General features: G+C 45.8%; 1 protein-coding gene across 1 annotated transcript in view; it reads left to right on the forward strand.

Annotated features, from left to right (window-relative positions):
- The window catches only part of DGKG (diacylglycerol kinase gamma), a 134,742-nt gene that overhangs the window by 105,356 nt on the left and 10,334 nt on the right, over positions 1–19,052 (forward strand). The window contains exon 24 of the mRNA XM_063132328.1: positions 10,430–10,631. Within this exon, the coding sequence (XP_062988398.1) occupies positions 10,430–10,631 (202 nt within the window). The remainder of the gene's footprint in view (positions 1–10,429; positions 10,632–19,052) is intronic.

The following is a 19,052-nucleotide window of genomic DNA, read 5'->3' on the forward strand; positions in this document are numbered from 1 at the left end:
CAGCTAACAACCCATCTCCTGTCGCGCCTCATTGTTAGTGTGTAAACAGAAGCTTTCTTTTCCACAAACAGCTGGAAGCTGGAAGTGTCCTTTAGCGACATCGCAGGCCACTGTGCCATCATGAGACACTCTGAGTACAAGGAGTGGGGGGAGTGGGCTACTGTGGAGGAAGCTCCTGTTTGCAGACAGAGATGCCAAAGGCCCCCGGTTCTGTGGAGGGAGAAACTACCACAGACCCCGAGTGGTGTTTGAAGTGTGCTTCTCGGCACCTGGGCATTCCTCATCTGTTTTTTCCCCCTTTGGAGAACAGAGTGATGCCTCTTTCCCCCTCCCCCTTGCAGCTGTATTTCACAGCTTCACTGGAATTAAGTATGTGTGTGTGTAAACTCTGTGCCTGCATATAGCCATCCTTGGGCTACATGAAAACAGCCTTTAATTAGAGTGGGGGGGGGTGAGCCACTTGCCAGTGGTTGCTAAGAGCTCTGTCATTTTACAGTTTGTATTGGGGCTTTTGTAAGGTGTGTGTTTTCTGTCAATTTCCTTCGTTCCCCATCGGTAGATAAATGAACCTTTCATGAGTTATTCATTAAAGCTAGAATACAGAAATTGTCCATTGGCACAAAGATCTTGCTGTGGCAATTGGGGCGTTCTACAAATGCATCCCCCTTTCAAGTATAATATATTCCTCCATCAAGCAAAACCATGGCAAAAAGTGTGGTGGAAGGACATTACAATAGGGTCAACCCCATTTATTATTTATTTATTTATTTATTTATTTATTTATATAGCACCATCAATGTACATGGTGCTGTACAGAGTAAAACAGTAAAACAGTAAATAGCAAGACCCTGCCGCTTAGGCTTACATTCTAATTAAATCATGGTAAAACAATAAGGAGGGGAAGAAAATGCAAACAGGCACAGGGTAGGGTAAAACTAATAGTATAAAGTCCAAACAACATCAAGTTTTAAAAGCTTTAGGAAAGAGAAAGGTTTTTAGCTGAGCTTTAAAAGCTGCGATTGAACTTGTAGATCTCAAATGTTCTGGAAGAGTGTTCCAGGCGTAAGGGGCAGCAGAAGAAAATGGACGAAGCCGAGCAAGGGAAGTAGAGGCCCTTGGGCATGACAGAAGCTACGCTAGTGGCCGTGTTTTTAGGGACAACAGTGAAGGAGGGTCTGGTTTGGGAGTTTGCCCCAGGATCCATTGAAATGTCACAGAATGTTGGAGCCCAACTCTTAGACTGAATGCAAACAATACACAGTCTATGACAGTCCTCCAGATGTGTTGGACTACAACTCCTCCCATCCCCAACCCACATTCCCAAGGACACTTCCCATGCTCCCCAGCAGTTGCTGCCATGCTGAACCAGGGGTACAGCAAGTCTTGGCAACCCTTGAGGCTCTGGGAACACTTTAAGGATGGTGCACAATGAGGTAGTCCATGGCTTACTGCACATCCACCTCTCAATCAGAAGTCTTAGAACATGTGGTATTTCTTATGTGCTCATGATTCCTTACTCACAGTTGTTTATATCATGATCCTCCAGTTTTGCTTCTGTTTTTTCAGAGCATTTTCTGGGGGTGGGGGGTGGGGTTTAGAACAAGGGAAAGCGCTGTTTCTACATGTGTATATGTGCTATTCCACTACAGCACAGCTCCACCCAGAGGTTATCTAGTGGCAAAGCAAGAAAGGAAAAGATGTTTGCATAAAACTTGGATCTCAATTCTGAAATGAAACCAAAAGTAGATACAACAATTAACAGCATCATGTAGAAAAGCTCTTAAGTTGCATGGGAACGTATCCGAGCTTGGCACTTTTGTGTCAAAATGGAAGCATGGGAGGAGGAAGTTCCCTGTACATGTAATCATTGTGTAATGCGGGCAGTCTGGGTTGGTTTTGCCTATGCTGAGCCTGCTATGGTTGTACTCGTGTGCGCAAGGAGGTGGGGTGCAATCTGCACTCAGCTCTGTGTAGGGATGGCTTTGGGGGATGCAGGTGAGCACGTCCACTCCACGCCAAAAAGAAAGAAAGAAAGAAAGAAAGAAAGAAAATAGCCCCTCGTGAACATGGCCTAAGTCTCATTGCTAATTTTGCCCTTTTCCTTCTCCATCCATTCTTCACGCTACAGCTCCTTTTTGCTTCTACAGCATTGTTAAGGGAAGGAGATATGTGTCCCTTACTTTCTTTCCTTCCATACAGGGCCAGTGCCAGACTATTTTGCACCCTAGGCAAGGCGAGCTACTTGCACACACACACCCAAATTGCGCGGAAGTCCAAACGTGCCGACTGGCTCACTTCGATTTGGGACCGAGCCATCTGGAATTCACCGGGACTTACTTCCATGCGAACGCAACCTGCTATGCATCCTGGCATCCCGATCCCCTCCACACGTTTACTCGGGGGAATAAGACTTCCTAGTAAGGAGGCATAGGCGGATCGGGCCGCACTGGTGCAATGCTTTCTCGGATGCAAGTCCCAATGATCCATGTGGGCTGGATCAGGAAGCAGGAGAGTTTGCCTTGTGAGGAGTCCACAAGTCCCTAGCTTTCCTAGGGGAAGGGAGAGGAAGTCCCGCTTGCCTGCCTACCTGGACATTGCAGCCTGTTTGAGGAGAGAGGCGAGGCGACCCGGTGCTCTTTCCTCAGGAGTAAGGCAGAGGCTGGCTTGAGCCAGGGTCGAGCTCACCACATGCTTTTTCTTCTTCTGGGAGGGCGGCATCTGGGTGGCTAGAGCGGCTCTGGGAGGGCGGCTTCTGGCCAGAAGTCTGAACGTGGAGCCGCCCCCCTACCCCACCCCAGCATCCTTGGCTTCGCTTTGGCTGGGTGGGCGCGGGGCACCATCTTGCCCACTCAGGCCCAGCTGAATCTTCGGGCCGGCCCGGGCCAGCTCACAGCCAACAACGCGCGTGAGTGCTGCGCTGCACAGCACCCCTCTTAGCTTGGCGCTCTAGGCGGCTGTCTGAGTGGCCTCTATGGTAGCACCGTCCCTGCTTCCATACCTCTCCCCTTTTATCTTTTAAAAGACGCCAATGAAAGAGATATCAACCCACCCAACCTCCACCTGCTTTTGTTCTCTCTTTCATTCATAGCTAAAATTCTAATACAAGCTCCTCTGGACAATGGTTTCATAGTCTTTGCAGATTAAGATTATGCTGTTAAATATTCTCTTTTTATCCAGATGGCCTAGAAATGTGCTCTTTTCAGGAGCCAAAACTCTAATTATCTTGGGATCAACCTACACGTTACGTTGGCCACCTTTTTTTAAAAAAAAAAAAAGAGTGCTTAAACCGGCCATGTTTATTTTGAAGAATAAATGTCACAGGACTCCTGATCCTACTGAAACAGCCCCTTCGGAGACAAAAAACAACCAGGGAGAGGGTATTTTTCAGGAGGATCAGGAGCATGTTCAAGAACAAACAGCCCATGACTACTATTTTTCCCCCAAATAAAAACAACAGTTTAAACACGCTTTTTAAAAATGTGTGAATATTGTAATGTGGTCAATTCTAAGGCATCCCAAAAGCATCAGTTAGCTGGATCTCATCCATGTTGACACTCCTGACCTTTCCTTCTCATAAATATATTTCCTATCCCTTTAGTTACAGGGTGTTCTTTAAAAAAAAAAACCTGCAGGAAAGGAGATTCCACAGCTCCCCTAAGGAACGTTTTTCCATTGTCCAACTGTTCTTAAAACTTAGGGAGGGGTGCTTTTGGTTCGGTTTGGTTTGGTTTGGTATTTAAGTGAAGACTGCTATTACCTCCCACGTCCAGCACACCCAGTACATGTATAAAATAAGTGCAGCCTAGAATGGCATTTGCCTTGCCTTTCTTTTTTCAGACATCCACTGCTGAGATTGTATTCAGTTCGTGAATCACCACAACTCCTAAGTCAGGGGTGCAAAAACTCCAGCACCACAAATCAAGTCTGTGTGGCCTCTTGGGGTTCATCCAGGGGAATGGATTATTCTACAAGCCCTGCCCCTGGAGGAATCATCTCAGAGACCCTCCCTCCTGCTATCTCAGATTACAGATAGCAGCAAGGATGTGGGGTGTTGGGACTTAGATCCTGGGCATTAGGTCCTTTTCATCTGTGCTGGACCCTAGCGAGATCCCCCTTGCTTTTTTAATGCCTACACATCCTTCTTTCCAATTTTGGGATGTGCTACATGTACATTGCAATTGAATTCTCTAACTCATTTTGCAGCCCAAAAGTCATTTTGTCTTATGATAAGGGAGCCATGCAAGCCTCATGACCTGACCTTAGCCCTGGAACTAATGAGACAGGAGCAATTCAGGGCCAAAGTGCAGGTCACTTTAAAGACACAGGGGCAGTATACAACGGTGTCATTCTGCAAACTGAAATAGCACTACCAGAGCTCTGCTAAATCTTTCCATTATGCACAACTGCTTGCACAACCATGCTTGCACAAATGTAACTTTAGTTGGATTCTTCTCTTACACATAGTTCAGAACCTAGTTTCCTCTAGCGCTACATCATTCGTGCTAAGGTTACTGTCCACAGTTTCCAGCTATTTTTTCCTGTTTTACTCTAGAGTATGCTCAGGGGTCCTGATCTGGATTGGGACCCTAGTGAGGAGTGTAGGGGGCTTTAATCCTTCCCCACTGCTGCTGTTCCAGTCTGTATCAGGGGTCCTACATCTTCAAGATAGATAGATAGATAGATAGATAGATAGATAGATAGATAGATAGATAGATAGATAGATCCATTTGCTTGAACAGATCACTTATTACCCAATATATAAATTGCAAGTATGGAAAGCTTGATCCAGATTGGGACCACAGCAAGGTCCGCAACCCCCAAGCTAGTGTCCTGATTCAGAATGGGGGTCCTGCACTTACTCTAGAGTGAGGAGGAAGACAGAAAAGATATTGCTACATCTTTAACACGTGGTTTGAGGCTCAAGTTGTAACTAGGGAACAACACTTCCTATCAAAAGCACCTGCCTATAAAATCCAGGGTTCTAGACTAGCTCCTCCCTGATATACTGGTTTTGTATGTGCAAGGATTTCTTTAATGAGGAAGCATTTAATCGTGTGGTACCCTGCCTGCAATCTGAAGTGGTTCAGTCCAGGAACCATTTTACCACTTTGCCTGCTGTTTGTGTAAACAAGGCCTCAAGAATGGACAAAAAAGATGCACATGAAAGAGAGGAGACATTGCAGGTTCTTCAATACCCAAAGGCCTGATTTCGATATCCTGCCCAGTGGATAATGTGACTAGTCATTACAGCTGGGCATGAGGCGATTAGTGTTTTCTATTAAATATGATTGTTTGCTCTGTATTTATATATTCATTGGATTTCAGTCCTGCCTTTCAATCAAGAGAAATAAGGATAAAATTTGGTCACTTACCAAAATACTGTATCACCTTTGAAACCTACCAGTAGACATCAGAATTTTCTGACATTCCCAGTGGTCTCCTAATAATCTTAACAGTAAATGTCACCAGATTTCTGATATCTTCTCTAAAATACATAATTTTCTCCCTGAAACAGAATTTATTCCTGGACAGATGTGGCTGCCTTTTATTTCAAAGCTCACCCCTAAAACCTTTAAGAATTGCTGGTTGATTTCAGCATTCCCTGAATTCAATTCCTGAAGCACACAAAATTACATCTAAGGAAAGTGTGAGCATCAATTCTTTAGAAACTATGTTGGGCCAATGCCCTGGTATTGCCTGTAAGTAGTTAGAGAGAACTGAAGCTGAATATTTAGAGGGGAAAATACTTTTAAAAGAAGGAGGCGATAAAATAGTTCCTAAGTCATATTCCAGGCACTATAAAGGTAGATATTCAGGAATAGCTTAGATGTAAAGATAAAGAAACCCTAGAAATTGCCAGATCCAGATGGGATGAGGTATGTAGGATTGTTATTTTTTTCTAGTCCTTTGAATTAGTACCTTTGATTCTACTTTTGGATTGCTTCTCTGACCTGCTCTGTGAGCCAGCCAGCCTTGCAAAAAAAAAAATAATACAAAGCTGTCTTTCAATAGAGTGGTTGCCTCTGAAGATTCTGTTTTCTATAGTGCAATAAGGATTCATGCCTGGGAGGTTGAAGTCGGATGTGGAGTGTATAAACAGCACATCTTGCCAGAAATATTTGGGGCAAACTGCAGTGGTCAATGCTCAACTGGTGCTTGGGTTCACGAGGGCTTAGCCCCAGAACCTGTTTGCAGTTCCAGGACTCAGCGGGCTCCATCACACCTATTTTTTCCCTCTGGTTTGTCTCTGAGTTTTTTTACCTCTGTTTCATAAGGGCTCCCTCACACATGATCCCTTTCATGTGGGTTTTCGCTTGTTTGCTCTTTCATTCCACCCCTTCTCCCTCCTTCCTCCTCCTCCAATTCATTGGTTGTGGTACTCTGATTGGCGTGGGCTCTTTTCTTCCCCACCTCACTCTGGCTTTGTTATCTAGCAATTAAAGGTTTCATCTGCGCTCCGTTTCTGCAGGCAATGAGGGGCAGGCGGTTGGAGCACTAAAAAGTCCATTCAACCAACCACACTTCCCCGCACAAAAATAAAATGCAACAAGGGGGGAAGAGGTGAGATGAGTGCAGGACAGGGACACCGTCATGTGAGTACCACACTGCAGATCCACATTCCAGGAATGGCGAGTGTGCGATAAATCGCTGGTGTGATGGAGCTCAGTCTTAGAACATATGAAGTAATATTGAAGGGAATTTCTGAGCATGTGCAGAGTTGCTTTCTTCACACAGCTGCAATCAATCTCTATACATCTAGGATTAGCAAAAAGGCTTTCCAGGTTAGTTGATACAACTTTCACGCAGGCTTGAATGAGTCCTAACATTACTTGCTTTTGGAATTTGGCACCAAAGACTGTGCAATATATGCAAGACTGTGAAATATATACAAGAATCCTTTTTACCTAGCTGTAGTCTCTGGAGCATTGGCATATTCTACACACTGTACAGCACTGCATCTATGAGCAGGAAAAATAGGACACCTCCCCCACCCGAGATTGAATGCTTATTGAAACAGATGGCCTTAATTTTCCAGTCCTGCATCTTTTTGCAAGTATATGTTCAGGAGATGGCCATTTCAGGTCTGCAAAGTGTTAATCTGGCAGCATTTCAAGATGAAAGTAACAGTTTGCCTTCCCTCTGGCTCCAGGCATCTGTCATGAGTGGAGAGAAATGGCAGTTTTGTTTTGGAAATTGGCATCAGTTACGGTATAGACTCCTGGAAATAAAGTTGGTTTTTTCCCCAGCTGCAAATGTCTACTTCCAGTCTCCCTGCCAACAGCCCGTCAGCTGCCCCTTCTCAAAGAGGCCATTGTACCACCCTGGCACAGAGACAAAAGCAGGGTTAAAGAGGGAAACACACACACACTGCCCATTGGATGTTCATCCCTGTGCTGTGCGAATATATATATGAGATCTATGTCACGTTCTGTGGCCTGCCAGACCTTTACTTCCCCAGCCAGCCCATTGGAGGCTCAGTTGTAATGTGCTCATGAAGAACAACAGAACTGATAGGGTTTAGCTTGTTGGCAGCCATTGCTCATTCTGGACTGGAGCAGCACCCATGTCCCTTTTGCTATTCATCTGCCTTGTATTCAGGCCAATATAGATACTTTTTGCCAATGTAGCTTTCTGCTGATGTGTTGCTGTGCTACTTTAAGAACATAACAGCTGTACTGGATCAGACCAAAGGCCTATCTAGTGCAACTTTCTGTTCCCACAGTGGCAAGCCTAGGGTGACCATATGAAAAGGAGGACAGGGCTCCTGTATCTTTAACAGTTGTATTGAAAAGGGAATTTCAGCAGGTGTCATTTGTATATATGGAGAACCTGGTGAAATCTCCTCTTCATCACAACAGTTAAAGCTGCAGGTGCCCTGCCCTCTTTTAAATCTGGTCACTCTAGTATAGCTCCTGCATTTTAACTGTTGTGATGAAGAGGAAATTTCACCAGGTTCTCCATATATACAAATGACACCCGCTGAAATTCCCTTTTCAATACAAATGTTAAAGATACAAGAGTCCTGTCCTCCTTTTCATATAGTCTCCCTAGGCAAGCCAGATGCCTCGGGAAGCCCACGAGCAGGACACGAGTGCAAAAGCATCCCCTTGCTCAAGTTCCCTACCAACTGGTATTGAGAGGCCTACATCCTCTCATGCTTGAGGTAATATATAGCTCTCATGACTAGTACCTATTGATAGCTATATGCTCCATGAATTTGTCCAATCACCTTTTAAAGCTGTCCATTTTTTATTTGTAGAACTTATATCCAACTGATTTATTTATTTATTTATTTATTTATTTATTTATTTATTTATTGCATTTATATACTGCCTTTTTTTTCCTCCAAGGAACCCAAGGCAGTGTACATAATCCTCCTCCTCTCCATTTTATCCTCACAATAACAACCCAGTGAGGTAGGTTGGGCTGAGAGTCTGTGTCTGGCCCAAAGTCACACAGTGAGCTTCCATGGCTGAGTGGGGACTAGAACCCGGTTCTCCTGGCTCCCAGTCCAACAACTTAGCCACTATACCACACTGGGTCTCAGTAAATCCCTCAACAGTTCACAATACTAAAATACTGTTAGGTATAATATTAAAAGCACAACATTAAAAGCAATTTGGCAGCCATCACTACATCTTGCAGTAAGTTCCCTATTTTAAATTTGTGCTGTCTGCTGAAGGATTTCCTTTTATCTGAATCTCCCACCATTTCGCTTCATGGAATGGCCCCAGGTTCTAGTATTATGAGAGAGGGAGAAAGTTTCCCTATCTACATTTGTAGCAATTCACTTACTTCGTATAAAAGAATATGATATTGGCAATTTGGAATGACGAGATTTTTTCAAATATAATTGTAACGAATGTCTTATGTCAATTAAAAAAAACATGTAAAGATGAGACAAAGATGAATCACTCAGCTGAGATGGCAGGGCAGTCTGGCACAGAAACACCCTTTAAAGACTTCAGGAGAGGGTATCTGGAGAAACTATAAAGGTATATTTACACAAGAAATATGTTGCAAAGAATCCTGGGAACTTTAGTCCAATAAACCTGGAGGGCATCAGGTTGTCCTCTTGCAAAGAATTCTGGGAACATTAGTCCAATAAACCTGGAGGGCATCAGATTGGAGAAGGTTGCTTAAGTGCACAAGCCTATGATGGAGCCTTCGTTTCTCAGTAGCCCCTGAACACAGAGGCTTCTGAGTTTCCTATATTCTGCCTTCAGGGTGGAACATACAGCGGAGGCAGTCTTCACCTCCCCATCCTCCAATCTCCTGGGACTTGTCTTGATGAGGGGAAAGCCCCAGGGTGGCTCCACAGTGGCGCTAGGTCATTTATATGACACAGCCACCATTGTGGAGCTGTCCCAAGGCATTCCCCCGAAGCTCTGAATTAAAAAAACTTGGTGACCATGACTTTTTGCTGTGAGCAAGGCGCTGATGCGTATTTACCATCTGCCCCTTGCTCCGGATTTGCTGTAGAGGCGTGTCCCAGCCAATGGCGACCCCTGATTGGTCACCATGGCTGGACAAGAGGAGGTGGAAGGAGGGGGCAGACCAGCAGGGAGATGCCCAGCCTGCTTCTTCCAGTGAGGTTTGAAAACCCACATTTGCGCTCCATGCCATGGGGATAACACCAAGGAGCGCAAACGCGGGGTTCAGGGGCTTGCGGCGCCAATACACTGCTGTCAAGACACAGCCCTGTATTTTCACTAGATGGGCTTTTCATCTCATCTAGTGAGGCCATTTCAGAGGGGAGGGAAGGAAGCTCCGGATAACTCTTCAGTCTCCTCCCCGCCCACTGGAACGCCCCCTTTCCTGAGGCTCTGAGGTTGCTTTTCCAATCTCGGAGAGCCAGCCAGCATGGTTCTCTCCATAACAGATGTGAGGGGAAGAGGTCTGGGATCAGTTCTCCAACTGCCCCTTCTGGGCGCTGCCTCCAATCTCAGAGGGGTTTTATGATCCATCCTAAGGTCCATCGGATTACTCTCTCAACTTAATGGTCTTAATGGGGGGTAAGGAGGCTATTTAGATGGTAATTTGTATCAATTCACCTACTTCCAAGTGTGGCAAGCCAGCACCTCAGCATTAGGGGGCCTTCCTGCTCATTCTGCTGAGTGGGACACTGAACACTGAGCAAAGCACCTTGGATAGCTCCTTTTTGACCGAAACCCACAGCAGATTTACTACCCCACTGACATCAGAGTCACCAACCTCCACTGCTGATAGCACCTCAGCTAATTGTACATTGTTGCTGTATTATGTATTTTGATTATTGCTTCTATGGCAGTTCGAAGCCATCATGGATTTTTAGGAAGTGGAATAAAAATGTTTAAATAAATAAAGATGCTGTGCATGGTAGATCACTTCAGATGTTTAATGCCTCATTGTGTCTTTCTATATCCCCATCTCTCTCTATGCCTGCAAGTGTGATGGAACCATTCTGGATCTGAGCAGCACTTCACTGGAGGGCATTGCAGTCCTCAACATTCCCAGCATGTATGGAGGCTCTAATCTCTGGGGAGAGACCAAGAAACAACGCAGCTATAACCGGATGAGCAAGAAAGTACCTGAAAAGTTGCAATCCTCTGTAGTTACTGATGCCAAAGAGCTCAAGTTCTGTGTCCAAGGTGAGTGACCTTTCCATTGGGACTGCAGTAGAAGGAGCAGGTGGAAAGTTCCAGACAGTTTCGAAGCTAGCTTTGTGCAGCTGCCGTTGCCAGAAACTGACTGGGTTCACACAATATTCTAACCCCACTCAGTGGTTGAGTTTGGGTTGTTGTTGAACTGTGGATTGTTTGTTGAACCTTGGGTTAGCATGTTGTCCAAACCCATGACATTTTCCACAGGGTAGCTTGATAACCATGCAGTGTGGCTCATTTTTCTCGAACAAGACACCTTGAAAACCCATGGTTTGTTGTTGGGTTGTTCAGGATGGTTAACAAGCCACCCTACGGAAATTGTCCTGGGTTCAGACAACATGCTAACCCAAGGTTCAACAAACAACCTGTAGTTCAACAACAACCCACACTCAACCCAGCGGCCTCACAAGTAATCCATACCTGCCAATTCTGAAGAGCCCCAAAGCTAGATTTATTGTGGCAGTATGCATAACAACCTACTTCATCTGTGAAAGTGATGGGCATAAATGTGCATGGGTTGAAGTATGCTGCATCCACTGAGAACTAACAAGTAATAGGAAATTAAGTTAGCTTGATTACCAGATTACCATGACTGTAGTACACATGGAAATGGGAGACAATTTCATGATTGTAATGCAAAATCTGCACAAAGGGCACAATCTCTTCCCACCCTATCCCAAGTTCTCCCCAGTAAAAGACGTGGGAGCTGTGCCAAGAACTCTACTGAGCATGCACAGGAGAATTTCATGGGGAATTGCACCTGTGACCATTATCCACGCCCAATACAATACCTATATGCTCCAGTCCTACTGCCTCACCCGGTACTTTTCCTTTGAAGTTGCTCTGTTGGAATATTGTGGAATATGATGCATGGTATGGAGATACATTTTTCTTCCTCTCTCAAAATACTAGAACCCGGGGTCATCCCATGAAGCTGATTGGTGGGAGATCCAGGACAAATAAAAGGAAGCACTTCTTCACTCAGCGCATAGTTAAATTATGGAACTCACTACCACAATGGCCACCAGTTTGAATGGCTTTAAAAGGGGGTTGGATAAATTCCTGGAGGCGAAGGCTATCAAAGACTACTAGCCCTGATGGTTATGTGCTATCTCCAGTATTCGAAGCAGTAAGCCTGTGTGCCCCAATTGCTGGGGAACATGGGTGGGAGGGTGCTGTTGCACCATGTCCTGCTTGTTCATCCCTGGCCGGTGGCTGGTTGGCCACTGTGTGAACAGAGTGCTGGACTAGATGGACCATTGGTCTGATCCAGCATCAGGGCACTTCTTTTGTTCTTATGACCCACTGATCAAAGATAGTGTTTCACATTCTCTCACACTGAATGGACCCATTTTTAATGTCTAATCTCTGTTGTTTGCTTAGCTCTATACCATGTATTCATATACATGGCACTTTACCAATTATGAAAGTTTGAGTCCCTGCCTTGAGGGGCTTACAATCTAGAAATGGTCACAAGGGAGGAAACAGGGAAAGGGAAGGGAAATAGAGACATGCCTAAAATTCACTTGTGATCATTCATTCATTCACTTACTTCAAAATGTCCCCATTTAACCAGTCATTCTAAAATGCCAAAGGGCATTTCTGGGAGATTGTGGCATCTATAACATTAGTGTACATCAGATGAATGAGCCCTTGATGCTATGGCCGATGTTGTTAAATCCAGTAGAGATATTGCTGAAGCAGATGAAGAAATAGAGCAGGCATCAAAGTTAGTTGTAGAGCTGGGTCCCCTATGTTAGGTGGGCAGAGACTGCTGCTGCTTCATTGACAACTTGTCTACTAGTGCTAAGTAGGGACAACTCAGTCTATATCCAGTCTGTATCAGTTTTGCATGTATTCAATCATAAATCCATTCCTTCAATTTCCTCATCCGTCTTTTCTTTAAAAAAAAAATGCAAGAAAACTTGCATTTATTTATGTATGCATCTTTCTATAATATATACATTTTTGTATGCAACATTCCAAAATATACACATTTCTGTACACAACTTTCCCTAATATATGCATTTTGTATACAGTTTTTGAGCTGAGAACTGCATTGCAAAATTTGAAGAAGCATGCAATCCGAAGGATAACTGTGTTCCAATGCGTTTGTCAGTCCAGGATTTGCAAATTAAGTGATTTAACTTACAAATTAGTTCCAAATAAAATTCTCTCCAATCCCTATTAATAGCTGAGTGATATCCATTGTCTAAATTATGCTGTGGGTGTGCAGCAACCGGGGGAGGGGTGAATTACCTACTGCCCAAGAGACTTGGCATGAAAAAAGTTGGCCACTGCAGAGTTGCAGGGAAGTAGTCTTTCTGGCTGGCTGGCTCTTCTTCCTTCCTTCCCTCCTTCCTTCCTTCCCTCCTTCCCATAGCATACAGATCTGGCTTCGCACGGTTTGGAACAGCCCTTAGTTTGATACAGTAACACCTTCAAGCAAATATATCTGCTGTCAGAGCTGGACACATTGTGCCCACCCTGTCTGAGTGAAGCTTTGCCCGCTGGCAATCCTAGGCATGTCCCCTGCCATGATGTACCCCTTTAGACCCCTAACGAAGGGGGCTCCACTCCATTAACCCGACTGCAGAGGGAAGGGGGCAGGCATATAACTCTGTCCCTCAGTATACTAATCACCCCTGGATTCAAACTATAAGGCTATGCACTGGCTAGAGAAGTTATTTAGTTTAAATAATTTAAAATAAATTAATGCATTTTAAAAACAAAATATCCCTCAGGTGCACACCCCTGAGGTCCCCTTAGTATGTATGCCTAGTTTCAGGCAGCTGGAGCTATAGTCCTGACAGACAGACGCATACCTTCTTTGATTATTATAAGCTTAGGACATGTGGAAGGACAGCTACAGCTATTCCCAGAGACTCAGGAGCAGGCTTCTCATAGCTCACCATGACAGGTGTATTGTGTTACTGTTCACTAGGGCCCAAACCACACATGGCACAGCAGCAGACCAAATGCAAGTCTTTTCCAGTCACGTCTAAAGTGAGAGGTGTGGTTTTTAACCTGCCAAAGACGTGCACAGGTGCCACTTCCAAATTCTCCACTCATTCTCTGCTCTAACCTCCACCACTTGAAGTCGCTTTTCCTCTCAGTCAGGATTTGATACCAAAGTTAGACTGATGGGCGGGGGGGGGGGGACGAAACCTGGGAGAGGAGCTGTAGTAGTACAAACTGGGAGAGGGGTTCAGCCACTCCTGCTACTTGCCCTGTTCGTGCTTTAAACGCTACCCCATTCTCCACTTTAGACATGATGTTTGGAGCAAGCCCTTATTATAAGACAAAGATCTACTACTGTAATGTGTAGCTTGAGCCCTGGCTTTCAGCTGGAGGTGATGCCTGTCTCTTTAACGCTCTGTAGTGTTGTGGTGGGGTAGGAAAAGTTATTGTATCTCTTGCCCTGCGCCTTCACTGGTTCTTTAATGGGCAGCCTTTCTCTCCCACATGCAGTGGGACAAAATAAGTAGGGGTGTGCATGGACCCCCCGCTCCACCCCGTGGGCCGATCCGAAAATTTCGGATTGGCCCGCTCCGCTCCACGCCGCTCCGCCCATACTCCACTCCTCTTCGCCACTGAGCTCCAGCTCCGAATCGGAGCTCCGCAGTGGAGGGGAGTGGTGCCAGGTAAGGCTGGGAGAGGAGGGCGGGGGGGTTACCGAGCCCTGCCGCCGTCGCCGCACGGTGGCAGAGCCCGGTAAGGGACCAAGGGGGAGGGGGGCCTTACCTGCCTCCGTCCGCGGTCCGTCGGCTTCTTCAATTGAGCCCGCGGTTCAGCCAGGAAGTCTGGGCCGCAAGTACTCTAACCTCCGCAAGTGCGGCCCAGACTTCCTGGTTGAACCGCGGGCTCAATTGAAGAAGCCGAGGGACCGTGGACGGAGGCAGGTAAGGGAGAGGGGGGCTTTACCGGGCCCTGCCGCTGTTGCCGCATGGGCGACAGCGGCAGGGCCCGGTAAACCCCACTTACCTTTCCGGCGGAGCTCCGGATCGAGGCGAAGGACCGCCTTCACCTCGATCCTCTTCGCCACGCTCCGCCAGCCCCCCAATCCTCTTCGCCTCCGCCTTAAGGGGAGGCGAAGCACCCCGCTCCGCTTCTAATTCGCCAGTCCAATTAGAAGCGGAGCACATCCCTAAAAATAAGCCTTGAATGCTGGAATTGTTGTCCCAGGAGAGGGAAATTTACAATTTCAGAATCTTGCTAGCATAAATTGATTGAGTCGTCAATTTGACACTTTATTCTCCGATGGAGTTCAAAGTTAAGGGAGTGAATCCATGTGACTCTTTTCAATAACCATTCAACAACAAAGAATGTCATTGTTTGGAAGGCATGATCTCTAACCCCAGTACAGGTTTTATGGTCAGTGTGGTTACAAAAACAATACCCAGTACAAAGATATTAATGTGGGTAGACAGGAACACAGGGAGACAAGAGCAGAGATTCAAGCTGGGCCTTCCCATAATCCAGGAAGATCAAGCACTCAAGAATACGTTTCAAAGCTGAGTTGCAAGTGGAGCCGAGGACCAGTGCCAGCTCCAGGTTCATGACGGTCCTTGGGCTAGGCACCTTCAATGGGCCCCCTCCCTCAGTGAATCTATGTTCTCCCTGCCATTATAACCAGCAGCTATTGCTCCTCAGCCAGTGAACAAGCAGGCAGTGGCATCCGCTGCTTCTCACTACCACCATTGTCTGGGCCAGAGTGAGACGCAGGTAAACAAGCTGCTTGCCATGGTGAAGAGCAGGATCAACTCCAGGAGGCTCTTGTCAGTCAGCCCCTGCTGGGGTGTGGGCTCTTGGCAGGTGTCCAACGATGCCTACACTTGATGCCAACCCTGCATAACCTCAGCAGGAATTAAAGCTATGTATATAGAAGAAGAGGGGTGCAGTTACTTAGGTTTTGCTCTTGTGGTGAGCCATCCTGACACTCTTCCCCAGGTTGTCATTGCATACCCACTTGCTCAGCAAGGCAGAACCTGAAAGGGATGGCACAAGGCCAGGCAGATTATTTAGACGTGACAGGGCACATGACAATTAGACAGCCCAAGTGACAACAACTTAGCATGCAACATCGAAAGAGCCATCATTAAAGATCTAAATAATCTTTTAATGCCACCAATATCACTGGTTTCCAGCTGTGAACATAAGGAATCCCCAGTAGTAAGGGCACCTGCCTTTCTCTTGGACAACAAATCCAAGGAGATGCAAGAAGAACACAGAGTTGGTGGACATTGGCCATCAGTTTTGTTTTTCTTCTTCTCTTTCTATGCAACCTGTTCCCAAAGTATGATCATGATAGTATGTCTAAATTGCTGCTGAATAATCAGCCATGTGTGGCTTGTTTCAATGAAATGTTTAAATCTACTTGTCATGTATCATGTATGCAACTTGTCTGCAGTGTGCCTGTTCTCTGTAGCACATGGTGCTCTGGATTATCCAGATGGATGGATGGGTTCTGCCTTTGAGATGAGTTTGGACTAGGTCCCTTCCACCTATATCATTCTATATTGTTCTTAGTCATCTCTCCATATCCTGAGCACGAACACATTGGTTTCAGCATAAGGAGGTTAGTTATATATTTAAATTTATTTAATTATTACATTTATATACCGCCCCATAGCTGAAGCTCTCTGGGCGGTTTACAAAAGTTCGAAAACAGTGAACATTAAAAACAAATATACAAAAATTTAAAACCATCAAAAGCATAAAAACAACAATATCCATTTAAAACAACTATTCTAGGGTCAATTTAAAAACTCAGCTTATGTTGTTAACTGCCTGGGAAAAGAGAAAAGTCTTGACCTGGTGCTGAAAAGATAACAATGTTGGCGCCAGGCGAGCCTCGTTGGGGAGATCATTCCATAATTGGGGGGCACCACTGAAAAGGCCCTCTCCCTTGTTGCCATCCTCTGAGCTTCCCTCCGAGTAGGCACTTGGAGGAGGACCTTAGATGTTGAGCGTAGTGTACGGGTAGGTTCATGTCGGGGGAGGTGTTCCGTCACATATTGTGGTCCCAAGCCATGTAAGGCTTTATAGGTTAAAACCAGCACCTTGAAACATATAGGCAGCCAATGCAAGCAATCTAAATCAGTATTATATTGGGGGGTGGGGCATGGTATTTTCACATTTGTCTTTAACCTGAGTTTCATTAGAGGTTGCATATTTAATTCCCCTCTATCCATGCCGGTCTCGTATGAGTCTGAAGTTTTACAGAAAATGGATCTTGTTGTAAGCTAATTAAATATTAAGGGAGTTGGGCTAATAATGAGACTGGCACAGCAGGGCAGGGCAGAGTACAGCTGCTGGAAAGGAAAGGTAGGCTCTGTCGCCAAGAGGTCACCGATTCACAGTTCGCACCCCTGGTTTCTCCGAAACACTCTTTCAGTGAGAGTGGCAGGCTGGAAATAAGCGAGAGGCCTATCTATATCCATGTGGGAGAAAGCGGAAAGCATCAAAAAGGAGAGTGGCATAGCAGGCGTTACTTAGGCATGGCAGGATGACTAATGAAGAGGATGCTTTAATACAGGCTACAGCACAAGCCGGAGGGAGGAAGTTGCAGAGGTGGTGAAACAGCCCTCTATCCAGAATATTCCATTGTGACTAATGCAGGAGCATTTCTGAGCGGAGAAGGCTGACGTGGAATCAGAGGCAGCAAGGTCTGCTGGCATTTACAGCACGATCCTCAAAGTGAGCCTTTAGGCATCGTCTTCATTTGGAACAGTGGATGGCACGTTTCCAAATCACTTTTTCCCAATTGCTTCCCTGAGTTGCAGAGGTAGCATCTGGAGGACTGTAGCTTTAAAGCAATAGACCAGTGGTGGGCAACGAAAGTCCTACAGGCGACATCCAGCTGACTACTCTCCTGCCAAAGGTGTCTCTGTGGAGGCCAGTGGATCCAATATCAGTGAGGCAGTGAATCTGCTCCGGGTTTCAGTCAGAGCTCTCCCTTAGAGTTCTGACTGAAGCCCGGAGCAGATTCATTGCCTCACTGATATTGGATCCATCGGCCTCCACTGAGGTGTCTCCCTGCCCCGCTTTCTGCTGGAATGGTTGGCTCACAGATGGGTTGCCACCCAGCAGCAATGTGATTTTCAACCCTGCCTTCATATTGCCTGCACAGGTGATAACTGACGGATAACTAGCCTGAAAACAAGCCACCAGGTACATTGCTGCAAAGGGGATTTCTCAGTACTGTCAATGATTGCTTCCTGAAGCAGCTACATCTGCAGGACACACACAGGGGTTATTTATAAACTAGTCTTGAGTCACAGAAAACAGTTAGCTTAACAATGGAACTGTATATGATCCACTATCGGCCTAATCTTTAGAGCCCGTTGCCAACAAACCCCTTGCTTTTAGCCAGATAAGTGTGTTCCAGCAGAGTATTTGGAGGTTTGAGCTGCTAGTAGCTCTGATCCACAACTTAATTATGTTCCTTGCCTCCTGGAAAAGGGTGGGGGGAGAGAACCGTCCCAGAGAAAAACACTCTGATGCCAATATTTAGAGTCCCTTCCATGTTTTAGAGATGGAACATATTAGTCCAATGGACTCCCCAGAGCAAGAGGAGGAAGGAAATTGAGGCTATGGGATTGTTTGAGGCCACCAACACTGATTTCTCGGCTTAGCTTTGGGGAATTAAAAATGCTGTTTCGGGGCAACGAAGAAGGGAAATGACTACATGGAACTGACTCCAATTTTAGGCATGCAGGTGCACCCTTGGCACGGACAAATGGCTGGGCGTGAACTAAGGGAATGCCTCCAGTTTACTCAGCTTTCACATTTATTTCTCCTTGCCTGCTATTCATTGTTAATCTGGGACACGCTTTTCTCCCTACACAACAGACAACAAAAATGGGACCTCCCAAGCACACTGCTGAGTTTAGGCAATGGGGACTGCCAAGCCGATAGCCCAAAGGAGCAAAGCCAGGCCCCCGCTAATGAACATTAGCTGCCTCATCAGTCTTGAGGGCTGGAAAAAATGTTATATCCTTGACTCAAAAGGCGCCTCCTTAAGGGAAGATGTTTGTGTCCAATGCAATAAATAAGCAGCCACTGTGGATTTGATAGCACTTCCCAAGGTCTTATCCTATACAAGTCCCTCTGAAAATGAATTGGAGCTGATCCTCAAGAGTGCTACTAAATGCACAGTGGTTGCTCCCATTGGTTTCTATATAGGGTCTGAACATTCCCACCACCTCATCCCAAGGAAACACTTCCATTTCAGTGGTGTCACATTTTTTCAAGTCCTCATCTCATTTCCCCAGAGGATGTGATTCTTTTCCAAGGTAGCTGATTCTTTTCCCAAGTGGCCAGGCCATGTGATTTGGAGTGGTATTTCGAATGTGGATGTGCAAGTGTCACAGGCACTTATGCACAATGCCCGTTATGTCATGGAGG

Source organism: Elgaria multicarinata, chromosome 8 (genome assembly GCF_023053635.1).
Source record: "Elgaria multicarinata webbii isolate HBS135686 ecotype San Diego chromosome 8, rElgMul1.1.pri, whole genome shotgun sequence".
In the NCBI taxonomy this organism is placed as follows: Eukaryota; Metazoa; Chordata; class Lepidosauria; order Squamata; family Anguidae; genus Elgaria; species Elgaria multicarinata.